Here is a 13,375-nt window from a genome sequence, read left to right on the forward strand (position 1 = left end):
CATCCTGGGTGTGGTCGCATTGCGGGCCTGACCTTGTATCTCTCTGCCTCAGTGCTTCAGTCCGTAGCCGCTACGAGGGCTTGCGAGGAGGGCCGGCCGGCCGCATATGCCATGGCTGAATCGTCCGTCTTTGTGAGGACTACCAGGTGGATGTCCTTTCTCACATCAACCCTCGGACGAATTGGTCCAGTCCCAACTCGAAAAGCTCGTTCTTGACGCCCTCTCCACCAGGGTGCTCGACCGGAGATAGGGGGTTCTTGACAACTACACACACACGCGCAAGACAATAGTCAGTGAAATGATTGATGGCGAGTCGGTGGGACGTCTGCCCGTTATCAGGGGGGGGGAAATCTCTGGCCCCTCCCCTCCCCCATGTCCTTCCCCCCCCCCTCCTGGATCTGATTGCATTTGACGTACCGTACTCAACCCACAGGTTGATGTAGATCTGGTGCAGGACGTTGCGCATGCTCGGGGCGGCCGTGTCGGTCAGCATGACGAGGCGCAGGCTCGAGGGCGTCTCGTAGTAGTGCAGCTTGTACTGCGCGGTGCGGTAGCTGATGAAGGCGTCGTCCTCGCCGCCGAGCTTGCGCACCATGTTGCGCAGGGAGAAGACGGTGCCGAAGATGAGCTTGGCGTCGTCGCGGCTGCGGTTGCTGGCCCGGGTGCTGGTGCTGCTGCCGCCGGCGGCCAGGGAGGAGGCACCGGCACCGGCCGGTCGCGCGGCGCCCGCGGCGTCGGAGGGCTGGGGCAGCCAGTGTTTGGTGTAGATGCACTCGGCTGGACACACGAAGGGAACAGTGGTCAGTGTATGTCTTCTTTGTGTGTGTGCGCGCGGTGTGGTGGCTCAGAAGAGGGCAGGGCACGGGAGGTCTGGTTCTTCTCTCTCTCTCAACTCACTGTGCCGATCGAAGATGTAGAAGGCGTAGACGACCATGGTTGCGGCTTGGTGCCCTCCGGGACGGTGAGCTCGGCCGCAGGGTCTAGGAGCAGACCTCGGGCCTCACTCGATCCTCGTTCTGCGCTTCTTCTCGTGCTCTCGTGCCGATTGCCGATTTTGCAAGCTGCAGGTCTCCGGGGGGGTTTTGCGATGACTGCTTCTAAGCCACGGTGGTCGGGTCCGCAGATGGGTCTGGTAGGAGGGTGTGTGGGTGGTTAATCTTTTCGGCGTTCCCTCCAGGAAGACAGACACACATGCAAGGTCCAGTCCAGTCCAGTCCAGTCCAGTCCGGCGCTGTGGATGAATGGATGGTTGAGACATACGCGCGCACGCACAGTGGCCAATGAACAGGGCGGACTCGCCGTGCGGCTTAGCAGTTGCTTGGACGGGACGATCCCCCTGCTAAAATGAACCACTAAACCGGGCGCCGAATCAGAGCCGCTAGCCTGGGCTGCCAGTCTGCCACGCAGTCAGTAGGGCTGCCCGCAACCGTCGTACAGCGCCACATCCACGGATGGGCCTGCGAAGTAGCTGTCACAGCGGGGTACCGGCTTAAGATTGAGGGGTCGCCAACGGTGTCCAAGGGTGTCGAATGGGCTCGCTGGGAGCAGCTCTCCTCTCTCGATTTGATACCCTTTCTCTCCTCTCAGCTGCAGGTGGTCTTTTTAGTGTCTCATCACGGCATGGCCTAGCTCGAGAGCTACCAGCCTACAAGGGTCCCCCCCCTCCCCCCCCAAAAAAGGAGTAGCATCGCCATCGTTGGCGTACCTCGTAGCTCTGGGTTGGGGGCCTATTCTCGAAGAGAGTAAGGTGGGAGCTTTCTCTTCAAAAGGGTTATCCCACTGCCTCTAAGAGGCAAGCAGGGGTGTGAATCGTAAAGACAAATATCTCGATCCCCCCCAATTCCATATTTTGGGGAGATTTGTCCTCATCCTGTCTTTCTGTCTCACACAGAAGTGGCCTGCCCTGCCTTGTCTAGACCCTGCAGAACCACCGCTTCACAAGGCTCCGGACTGAGCTGGGTGCTCGACGGAACATCCCTCTAGCTTCGAAGCTTGGCCTTCGTCGCAAGTGGGGGTCCTGTCCCTGCACAAACGTCATTGCCCTCTGTGCGCATCAACTTCCCTTCTCACTTTGACGAGCAGAGCGTCCGGCAGACTGTCGCGAATCTCATCCTACAGAGCTAAGCATCCACCGAGGCCGGCGCCGGAGATCAGAGACACGACACGTGCGGTGTACCATGCAATCGTCGTCGTCGCCCACGCTCGCGACCGCTGCGCCGCTGATCCCGGCCGGCGACTCGGCGACGCCCCGGCCGGCGAGCCCCGACATCTCCATCCATGTCTCTGGAGACGCCGAGGACGGGAGCAGACCGCCCTTGGCAGGCCACTCGTGAGTTGTGTCTTCCTTCCCCTCTCAACCTCTCCCACCCTTGCCTGTTGCTGCTGCCACTCAACCTGCTTTTGGCTCTGGGGGGCGGGGCTGTGCATCGCAAATGCTCTCCACACCGCGCGCAGCGCACCGAACTGACCGCCAGTCAACGATGCAGATCGGCACCTCCTGCCCAGACATATAAGAGCCCGTTGCGCCAGCACAAGCGTACCCCGTCCCAACACCGCGAGGTCAAGGTACGTTTGTTGGCGCGCAGAACATCCACCGCCCTGGCGGCCCAGGCTGCTGTCCACCTACTAACACACGGCGGCGCAACCTTGCAAGGAAACGCTCAATGCCACCACGCAGTACACCAACGATGACTGGGATGGGCACACGCACCATCGGATCAACCAGTATACGATCAAGCAGGAGATTGGCAGAGGTTCCTACGGAGATGTCCACTTGGCTACCGACCAGTACGGGAACGAATATGTGAGTCTTCAGACACGAGCGAGCTTCTTTTCTTTTCTCTTCTTTTCGCTTAGAACCTTTTGCTTACTTGGATGTAATAACCATGCCTAGGCTGTCAAAGAGTTCTCCAAGACTCGGCTACGGAGGCGCGCAAAGTCAAACATCCTGCGGCATGGCCCTCGCCGGCCCATCCGCTTCCCCGAGGGCCACGGGCTGAATGCGCCGCTCGCGGCCGTGAGCGAGCCCGACGATGCGCTCTTTCTCATCCGCGAGGAGATCGCCATCATGAAGAAGCTCAACCACCCGAACCTCGTGCAGCTCATCGAGGTCCTCGACGACCCCGACGAAGACTCGCTGTACATGGTCCTGGAGATGTGCAAGAAGGGCGTCATCATGAAGGTCGGCATCGGCGAGACGGCCGAGCCCTACGAGGAGGAGCAGTGCAGATACTGGTTCCGCGACCTGATCCTCGGAATAGAATACTGTAAGTCTTTGGGGACTTGCTGGCAAGTAGCCTGTGAAAATGTTTGTTGGCTGATCCGTGTAACATAGTGCACGCCCAGGGAGTCATCCATCGCGATATCAAGCCGGACAATCTGCTCTTGACGGACGACGATGTGCTCAAGATAGTCGACTTCGGAGTGTCCGAGATGTTCGAGAAGGAGGGCTCGATGCGCACGGCCAAGTCAGCGGGCTCACCGGCCTTTCTGGCACCCGAGCTGTGCATGTCTAGACACGGCGATGTCTCCGGAAAGGCAGCGGATATCTGGTCGATGGGCGTGTCGCTGTACTGCCTACGCTATGGCCGCATCCCCTTCGAGCACGAGGGCGTCTTGGAGATGTACGATGCGATCAGGAACGAGGACGTCAAGATGCCACCGGACGAGGACGCAGATTTTGCCGATCTGATGCACAAGCTCCTGGAGAAGAACCCCGACAAACGGATCACAATGGCGGAGCTTAGAGTGAGTCTTTTGCCGTCTGATTCAGCATTGGCTGTGACTGTTCTCTCTGACCGGTACTGTTAGGAGCACCCCTGGGTCACGAGAAGAGGCAGCGACCCGCTGCTGAGCGCCGAACAGAACTGTGACGACTTCATCGAGGCGCCCAATGCGCTGGAAGTAAATCATGCTTTTACGCGGAGGATGAGCCACCTTCTCTGCGTCGTAAGTTGCCCCAGACCTTGTTTTCGACCCCTTTGCCTTCCTTCTCAAGACTACCCTACCACGTACGATGTTGGGAAATGCAGTTTGGTTAATAGAAGCGCGAAAAACATTGTAGATGAAAGCAATCCAAAAGTTCAAGAGCCTCCTGCCACCCAAAGAGGAGCGGGCGGCGAGGGGATCGAGCCCCGGCGGCGGCGGCGGCAGCAGCAGCAACAAAACCTCGCGGCAGTCGACGGCCCAGTCCAAGACGGACAGCGAGTACGCCGAGCGCGCGGCGGCCCTGGTAGAGGCGCGCATGAAGCTGCTCCGGACGGCGAGCGGCCACGAGGGCAGCGGGGGTCAACGCCAGCAGTCGTCGTCGTCGTCGTCGTCGCCGTCGCAGCAGGACCACCACGCCGCCGCCGGTGCCGCCGCCGACCCGCGCTCCTCGTCGGCCTCTCCGCAGCAGCCCGTCCTCCTGGGCATCGGCACGGGCAGCCAGCACGACGACTTTGCGGCGGGGGCGCGGGCGGGGGCGCGGGCGGCCGACGACGGCGCCGTGTCCGAGTCGCCGACGGCCGTCGACTTTGACGTCTACGACCAGGCCTACGGCGCCGAGGTGCGGCGCATCCGGTCGCAGAGCCGCAAGACGAGGATGTACCTCACGAGGCACCTGCAGAGCAAGGACTCGTACCGCGGCGACGAGGACATCGAGGCCGGCGGTAGCGGAGGCGGCGGCGGCGGCGGAGGAGGCGGCAAGTGGGGCACGGCGGCGGCGGTGCTGCGCGGCGACCACGACGATGGCGAGGAGGGGAATGGTCGGGAGGAGAAGGAAGGCGGGGAGGGCCCGCCGCCGGAGCCGCGGGATCCCAAGGCTGCCGACTACGGCGTCGATCCGGGCAAGGCCGTCTCGCGGAGCCACCGGTTCGCCAACCTCGTCACGCAGACGATCAAGGACTCCAAGGCCAAGATCACCGGCAGCGGCGGTGGCGGTGAGAGCGAGGAGAGCGAGGACAAGCCGGAGCGGGGAAGGGGATCCGAATAGAGGTCGGGGACTACTACTTCCTGGGGCTGGTCGACGCGGGTGCCGGAGGAGGCGACGAGGGAGGAGGAGGAGGAGGAGGAGGAGATGGCGGGAGCGAAGCGGCGGCCTGCGGAGATGAGGAGGAGATGGCAGCGGGTGCTCGGGGCAGTCTTTTCGATTCCTTTCTTCGTGAAGAAGTAGTTTTTACCAAAGCAAAGATTCCCCCCTTTTTATTGAAATGATTTTTTCGTCTTTCCAGTGCTCGGAAACGGTCGGTTCTTATACCCTCTTGACCCGGAGCTTAAGTTTTTCTCAACTCTGGAGGTGCCACTATGGAAAGGTCTCTCTATCTGGCGAATGTGTTCTCACATGTTGTTTTTGGTTGTGTTTACTTCCCCTCAAAATCTTTTACTCTATCACGGGCTTAAGCTTCTCCTCAGTCCATTTGCCATGATCTGATACGAGATGGGTTAGGTGTTGTATTGTCATTATCTCGCGGGTGAAGGCTAAGAGGGAAACGAAGAAGCCATACACTGTACATGATTAGGTACTTCTGTACTACTGAGTAGGCAACAAAGTATCGAGACCCTGTATTGCCATAGGCTATAGATAGCAAAAGTCTGTTTGTCAGAACAAACGTGCTCAGTTACCCGTTGACCGCAACTGTGAGCCGGGTGAACGTTTGACCAACCTCCCGGGAAGGACCATCGGGAAGCGGACGGTCTTGTGCGGCGAGAAATCACCACCAGAGAAATGGAGAGACTGTCCGATAAGCCCAAGCGGTGTCGGCTTACCTACCCTTCACTTTTCTCACAAAGTGACATAATGACCCTGGCACGGCCTGCAACTTGCAAGATCTCGCCTCTCATATGCCAAGCTCGTGGTGGCGGCGTGTGTATACTATTGCCGAGGACAGCACATACACACACACACACACACACACACACACCCCTGGGGAACTCTGTCCATTCAGTTGGGCCACGTTCCGAGATACGGAGGTCCCTTCTGTTGCTGCGAAGCATCGCCCCGTTCCCGAACTCTGACAGCCTTGGCAGGGGACAACCACTTCCGGGAGATTCTCTGACCGGCCACAAAGCTCCGAACCCGCTGTGAGACAAAGCAGAGCAAAGAGAAAAAAAAGAGGCACAAAGATCTGGGAGTCCCCGCCACCCTGCAGCAGGTACACGGCACTGTCGCGCGCGTCAACCCACACCTCTCCCGTGCTGCATGTTTCCGTCCTTCTCTTCTTGATAATGCAAGATGCAAAGGCGGGCAGGGCAGGTAGGGAGGCGAGATTGCGACAGTGCTTCTCCCGAGCAGGACAGCCACTCACCTTGCAAGGCTCGGGCCACGAGGCTGCACGGGATAAGCTCACGGGGAGGGACAAGTAGTCAAGACTCGGACGATCTCGCGTGGCTGCGTTGTTCAGGATATGACGTCATGTCGAGCTTATCACGTCAAATGGGAATAGAAATTTCCATATTCGTAAATGCGGTGCGCGCTATCGACCAGTCAGTGATTTCTGCAGACTCACGGAGAAGTTGTCAATGCATCACAAAGAGTGATGGAATTGATAATGGGAGATAGAAGGGGATTGCTCTGGTTTGCGGTGCTGATAGGGGGGGGGGGGGGGGGGGAGCCTGGGGGGGGGGGGGGGGGGGGGGGGGGGGGGGGGGGGGGGGGCAGCCTGCATCCTCACCGCTGATTCGTGCCGCGGTTTCATGCCGGTGACGCCGGTGTAAGATAACTGTGCCCCCCTCCCTTGAAGAGAAACATACGAGTCGAGTTGAAGAAAAAGATACTGGAGGCTGGTGAAACCCTGGTTGATGGCACATGTGTCATCCGTATCGACGGCACGTGTATTGTTTCGCCGCTTTGTGTTGGTCTCGAAGAACCCTGGCGCAAGATGCGCAGAGACTTCTGAAGTTCTTGTGTGATGCAGAGCCTCTTGCGGTGTGAGCTCACAGGCGAGACCGGGACGGTTGAGCCATGTCGTACAAACGCAGCCAAGATACCCTCTTGTGGATCGGCGACATGTGTCCGTTGGAGGCACTGACAACGGTGACATGTGTCCCCAGCTTGGCAGCCAGGTACGGCATCCTCTCTCCTAGCTCTGTGGGGGAGAACAAGGCACGCTACGCTGCTGCAGTTACGAAACGGCTAGACGGCACCTGGATATCTTAGCGATGTGGTCCGCTGTAGGGCATGCCTGTGAGACTGCGAGAGAAACGGTGCGAGACGCGAACGTGGACGGCGCGGAAATTGGGAGGGGACTTTGATGTAGGCGGGGGAAGGGCATCCACAGATGCCGGGACCAAGCCCGAGCTTTGACGCAGGAGCTTACCCTAGCTATCAAGCTACAAGTCCAAGCAATCCTGCATGCAAGGTCCGGAGCTACCTACACCCGGATTGTCAGCTTGTACGAAGTACATCGATGGGGAGCAAGCATCCGGGTTGCACCTGGTGACTTGGACAGAAGTGATCTGAGGATAGATCGGACTATTGGTCGTCTCATAATGGAGTTTGGTAAGGGCAGAGGAAAGTGAGCCCATCCCATGGACAACCACACGGATGGACGGACGACGACGATACTGTACAATACACAGCAGCGCGCAGCCATCCTGCCAACACCACCACCCCCCATCAGCATCCACTGCATCCCTACCTCCCTACCTTGCCTGAGCTTGGGGCTGCAGCATCCATCTGCAGGTCGTCCGTGATGGATGGTCGTGCGTGGGCGCGGGCTCGCGGGCTTGCATTTCGTCAATTTATCGTGAACCCTTGGAGCGGGTCCCGGGCGAGCCAGGAGCGTATTGGAGAGGCCGGGGACAGCGTGCGCATCCGACAATGCGGGCGATGTGCGTGCTTGTGCTTCCGGGGGGTGTGTCGAGGTAGGGGGGGAGGCCGTGTAGTTAGGGGAAGTTAGGGGAGGGGTTGCACGGGGACACCCAGCCCACCGCAGGTGGATGGCCAAAGATAGGCACGATATCGTCGTGTCTGGGGCTACGACGGGAGCAAGTGTATTCTTAGCGAGCGACGGAGATGGTGCTTGTTTCCTCTCGCCGCCTCCAGCTCGACGTATTGGGAAAATGCCTCATACACGACACGAACATCCGGGCAATCAGTGGGGTTCGGGGGGGCAAATGCGTCTTATTATTACAAGTACAATACAGCTACAGCTACAGCTACAGATGCCAGTTGTTCGTGCTGCCGGAAGAGGCAGCAGCGACGTGGAATTGGTGACCAGCTCTTTCTCAATTTGTCCAAGTGACAAAGCGGGGGGGAGGAGGAGGAGGGTTGACGACAATGGAGATCCGAACGGGAACCTTGGAATTCTAAGGTCAAGTAGGTATGGCCAAGCGTTTGGGCGGCCTCCCGGGGTGCAGGGCAGGGCAGGGCAGGGCAGGGCAGGACATGCAGGTGCTGTACGGAGTAACTATGCTTGAGGCAAGAGACGAAACCGCTTGCGATCGCCAAAGATTAAGCCCTCGGTAACTACTTAAGTTCTGCTGGAGACCGGTAAGCAATGGTACTGTACCTTTCGAGATGGGTCTGGGCTGTATGGGCTGGGGAAAAGTCCTCGGCACAAGATTTTGTCTCTTCGGGAATACCTGCGAAGTAATGGCAACTTTTGTATTGGCGGGCTCGTACACTACTACTTGTAGTACTTGACTTTGTAGGGCTTTTAGGTAAAGGGAACCCACCCACCAACCGCCATGTGCACCGCACAAGATGGAAAAAGTGCGGTGCGGGTGCGGGTGCGGGTGCGGGTGCGGGTGCGGGTGCGAGCTACGGCCAGTTCATCTCGGGAGTCCACGGCGTCGGGAGAGAAGGGTGGTAATTTACCGCACCACGCGTCTACTCCCCGTCGCAGCTGGTCGTGCTTTGGCATGCCGTCTGGAACCAGCGAGGCGACCATAACCAGGAGGTCAATCCTGCGAGGGCAGTCATGACGTTGCGGCGGCGGCAGCAGCATCAGAGAGAAGACGACACTGAGAAAGCAGCTCCGAACCGCCGGGATGTGGACCGGAAGCTGGACCGTGGATCTCAACCCAGGCGGACCGTGTCCCTCTTGGCTGGCGACTATCGGTACCAAATCTTGGCCCGGCGCCAGATGTCTCTTTTTTTTTTTTCTTCCTTTTTTTTTTTTTTTTTACAAATAAATCCCGGTGGTTCCCATCTGGCGGGCCATGCAATTTGGAGGCGGGAAAGTCCAGATGTACGAGTACGTACAAGTATCAGACGAAGCTCCCGTGGCGCGCACTGCCTGCAAGTGGAGTGAAGTCGGATTGGTAAGCCGCATGATTTGCTGCAGACAATGCACGCGATGACCTCGGGCTAGTTGCAGCACTTGCATGATGCTCTCTAGCTCCCTACTACGGAGCAAGTAAACGGTTCACTTGACCCCGTCAACTGTGCATATCCCAGACACCACCAGCTCTGCTTCGATGTTGACGTGTCGCATTCACGGCTCGTGACGCTGGATTATAAACTGGCCTGTATCCCACATTTCTGTCCAGCCCAGAACTTGGCACATCCCCATCGAAAGAAAAACAAACTCTATTTGGGTCTTTACTTTGCTGTCTGCGCATTGGAAGAGCGACGACGATCCCGAGGACACAGCCACTGGAAGTTGCTAGCAGCCACTAGCTACTGACGAGCAGAGCCCAGACGAGAGTTTCCGCACAAGCGAGAAGGCCTTCGTACATCACGACAAGGCCAAGAGAAGCAAGCCCAAGCAAAAGCCCCCCAGCCACAACTCTGCTTGCCTCCGTTGGTGACAATCTACTTGTACCGTCACATCCCCACAGCAGACCGGGAAGGGATCCATGACAAAACGGGACGACGCTTGTACCTGTTGGTAGCCAGGACCTTCTTCAGCCCGAGTATTTCCACGTAAAGTATGTCAGTCCAGTCTTCTTAGCATTGTGTCGCTACCCTACCTGCTCCCCTAAACAAGCCAAAAGAGCAGCTCCTAAGGACTGTCAAGGGCACAGGCGGCAGACTCCCGCCTAACCGAAACTGTACTGTTACCTTGCCTTTTTTCGTCTCGCCTTGTCTTCTCTTGGATCGCAATGCTTTCCTCTGTTTCAATACACTGCCCGCGCGCGCGAGCCACATTGGCATTGGCATTGGCGCTGGTGTTGGCAGTTGGCCATCCATCAATCGTCATCTGAGCTTGTCAATTGATTTCCCCAGCGAGCTCGAGAATGGAATGGCAGTGACCCGATGCTGACTACATGACTACCTCTACCGTAGAAAAAGGAACTGCACTTTTCAGCCAGAAGAGGGAAAAGAGAGAGAGAAAAAAACACCAACAGAAAATAAAATACTCATCTTCAAGTACATCACCTACAAGTAGTTACCGACCAAGCATTTGGGTGTTCACACTATCGACACCCACCGTCAATTGCCGCTCCACATCTCGATTTCGACAACTACCTGGACCGCCGAGCCAGATCCCACCATGACTTTTGGTACCGGCCTGACGCAACCGCCTCCACTTTCGCAGCTTCTCCGCCTCTGACACTGACCATTGCCGTTTATTACTAAATTCCTCAGCCCAGTCGACGGCCGATTATTCAGACTTGGCTACCGAGTCCCCAACTTGACTCGCCTGCTTGCTTGCTGGCGGTCTCTCTTGTCTCTTGGCCTGCCGGACCAGACCAGACCAGCCCAGCCCAGGCCAAAAACGAGACAGGACAGGACAGGACAGGACAGGACAGGACAGGACAGGACAGGACAGGACAGGACAGGACCTGCTTGCTTGCCACTCTCTCCACTGCCTTCTCCTCTCGCGTCTCCTCTTGACGTCTCTGGCTCTCCTCTCACTCGGCCACCCAGTCACTCACTCTCACTCTCACTCTCACTCTCACTCTCACACACCACCACGCATCCAGCCAGCAGTCCATCTCCTCCTACGTTACCCCCCCCAAGAACCCTCCCTTATTAGTCCCGTCGGCTACTGGTCACAGATCTTCTTCCCCATCCATCCAGTCAAACCGACACTAGACAGGGCCATCCATCATCCGTCATCCACGACCCATCTCCCCATCCCAATCCATCGACAAGTCAACCAGTCCACCCACCCGGCCTCCGCTCTCTCTCTGTCTGGCGCATTAGCAAGCAAAGTACTCTACGGTACGGTACGGTGCATTACACTACCTAACCAGGGCTAGCCCGCTCGTCCAAACCAAGTCCAGTTCGTCCGTTCTGGCACTACCGCTAACTACAAGGGCCCTCTCTTCTCTTGACTACTTTCCTCTCCCCTCCAGTACTTTGGCCGGACTGCCTACGCCTTTCTCCCTTGCTCCACACGCCTACCTACCTAGTCACTTACATCTGTCGCATTTCGCCCATCCTGATTTCAGAAATTTCCCTCAACCCATAAATTAAGACCTGGCGCTGCCCACCCGAGGCCTGGAAAATCTTCCAGGGAAATTCACCTTGGGTATTCCAACCAAGACCAGGAGCGTCAAAACCCCCCCGCCGTTTTGCTGTTTTGTCGGCTTAACGACAACACCCCCCCCGGGCTTCTGCCCACCCTTGAAGGCGCATTTGTCGCCGCATCCACCGCAGCTGCATCAGCCGCACCGCTTCTAGCACAGCAAATTAAGGCCTTTCTCGCCTGTCTAAAGTTTCCAGCACTTTTGACCCTCCACCCGTGCGCGCGCGACGACTGCCGAAGTCCACACCCGTACCGCCGCTGCCGTTCCTTTTCTCTCTCTCTCTCACCCGATCGACCTCTCAACCCCCAACAACATCGCCAAACACCTCGCGCTTCTCCTCTGGGTGCTCCGTCAACGACCCGATCGTTTTCTTCGGAAATGGCCGGCTCCTCCGATGCAGCATCCAAGGCGGCATCGTCGACCAACTCGCAGCCGGCTTCCTTGAAGTCGGTGGAGCTCCCCACCCGGTCGCCCCTGCTCGTTCCTCATGATGGCCAAGCCGCCAACGGCTCCGTCATTGCGGAACCCGTGCCGAAGGCTTCAGTCAAGGATCGCTTGACGCGCATGTTTTCCACCAAGGACAGCAGCCGCCCTGCCTCTGTCGACCCTGCCACCCAGCAGAAGAAGCAGATCCCGGAGAAGGCCTCGTCCACCGCATCCGGTGCTTCGACTCCGCCCAAGCCCAACCCGCCCTCGCGCAAGCCGTCCACGACAGACAAGGCCGCCGACAAGACTGCTGCCGCACCCAAGTCTGGCAAGTCTGTCAATGGCAACGCCCCGCATCAGCGTTATGTCGTCAACCTCGAGGTCCCTGGAGGTCATGAGCACCATCTGAGGTCAAGTCGACGGCAGGAGAAGCTCACGGACATGTTCCGAGGCCTTCTCGGCAAGAAGGCTGCAGAGCAGCCGGAAAATGACCTGTCCCTTGTCTCCAGCTGGGTCGACACTCTCAAGCAGGAGAAGGAGAAGGACATCCTTGCGGGTGATCGGAGAGGTGGGCCCAATGCCACGGTGACCCTTGTCGAGAAGTATGGAAAGTGCCAGGAGGTTGTCGGCCGTGGCGCTTTCGGAATCGTCAGGATATCCCACAAGAAGATGGAGAACGGCGTGGGCGAGAAGCTGTTTGCCGTGAAGGAGTTCCGACGCCGACCCGAGGAGACAGAGAAGAAGTACAGCAAGCGGTTGACCGCCGAATTCTGCATCTCGTCAAGCTTGCGCCACCCCAACGTGATCCACACCCTGGACCTCCTCAAGGATGCCAAGGGCGACTACTGCGAGGTGATGGAGTTCTGCGCCGGAGGTGACCTGTACACCCTCGTGCTCGCCGCGGGCAAGCTCGAGGTCCAGGAGGCAGACTGTTACTTCAAGCAGATGATGCGCGGTGTCGAGTACATGCACGAGATGGGTGTGGCGCACCGCGATCTCAAGCCCGAAAACCTCTTGCTGACCACGCACGGTGGCCTCAAGATTACGGATTTTGGAAACGGCGAATGTTTTCGAATGGCCTGGGAGAACGACGCCCACATGGTCTCGGGTTTGTGTGGCTCCGCCCCCTACATCGCTCCCGAGGAGTACGTCGACAAGGAGTTTGACGCCAGAGCGGTCGACGTCTGGGCTTGTGGAGTCATCTACATGGCCATGCGCACTGGGCGGCACTTGTGGCGAGTTGCCAAGAAGGACGAGGATGAGTTTTACGCCCGCTACCTAGAGGGCCGCAAGGACGAGGAGGGCTATGGTCCGATCGAGTCTCTCCATCGGGTAAGCGCCATCCTTTCTACATCGTGCTGTGGCATACAGCGATGCTAACATGCTGACCCATTCTAGGCTCGATGCCGGAATGTCATCTACTCCATTCTGGACCCCAACCCAACACGCCGCATCACGGCCTCCCAGGTTCTCAAGTCTGAATGGGGCCGCGAGATAAAACTGTGCAAGGCGGGCGAGGAGGGTCTCTAGCCAGCGCACCGCCATCTGT

The 13,375-nt window shown here is 58.2% G+C and overlaps 3 protein-coding genes across 3 annotated transcripts; 2 read left to right on the forward strand and 1 right to left on the reverse strand.

The window, feature by feature from the left end:
* Positions 1 to 160: 160 nt before the first annotated feature.
* Positions 161 to 934, reverse strand: E0L32_009578 (uncharacterized protein; the record flags this gene model as incomplete). Its single annotated transcript, XM_031144559.1, has 3 exons — positions 161 to 264; positions 418 to 777; positions 898 to 934. The coding sequence occupies 3 exons, from the start codon at positions 932 to 934 to the stop codon at positions 161 to 163; spliced, it is 501 nt and encodes a 166-aa protein (XP_030990710.1).
* A 1,243-nt stretch (positions 935 to 2,177) lies between these two features.
* E0L32_009579 (uncharacterized protein) lies at positions 2,178 to 4,972 on the forward strand (the record flags this gene model as incomplete). The annotated part of the gene is made up of 7 exons (XM_031144560.1): positions 2,178 to 2,329; positions 2,487 to 2,565; positions 2,678 to 2,803; positions 2,894 to 3,266; positions 3,335 to 3,747; positions 3,811 to 3,948; positions 4,064 to 4,972. The coding sequence occupies 7 exons, from the start codon at positions 2,178 to 2,180 to the stop codon at positions 4,970 to 4,972; spliced, it is 2,190 nt and encodes a 729-aa protein (XP_030990711.1).
* Positions 4,973 to 11,778: 6,806 nt separating this feature from the next.
* E0L32_009580 (uncharacterized protein) lies at positions 11,779 to 13,356 on the forward strand (the record flags this gene model as incomplete). Its single annotated transcript, XM_031144561.1, has 2 exons — positions 11,779 to 13,158; positions 13,225 to 13,356. The coding sequence occupies 2 exons, from the start codon at positions 11,779 to 11,781 to the stop codon at positions 13,354 to 13,356; spliced, it is 1,512 nt and encodes a 503-aa protein (XP_030990712.1).
* Between the last annotated feature and the right edge of the window lie 19 nt (positions 13,357 to 13,375).

The sequence above is a fragment of the Thyridium curvatum genome (genome assembly GCF_004353045.1).
Source record: "Thyridium curvatum strain D216 chromosome Unknown NODE_70_length_221790_cov_84.609339, whole genome shotgun sequence".
Classification (NCBI taxonomy): Eukaryota; Fungi; Ascomycota; class Sordariomycetes; order Thyridiales; family Thyridiaceae; genus Thyridium; species Thyridium curvatum.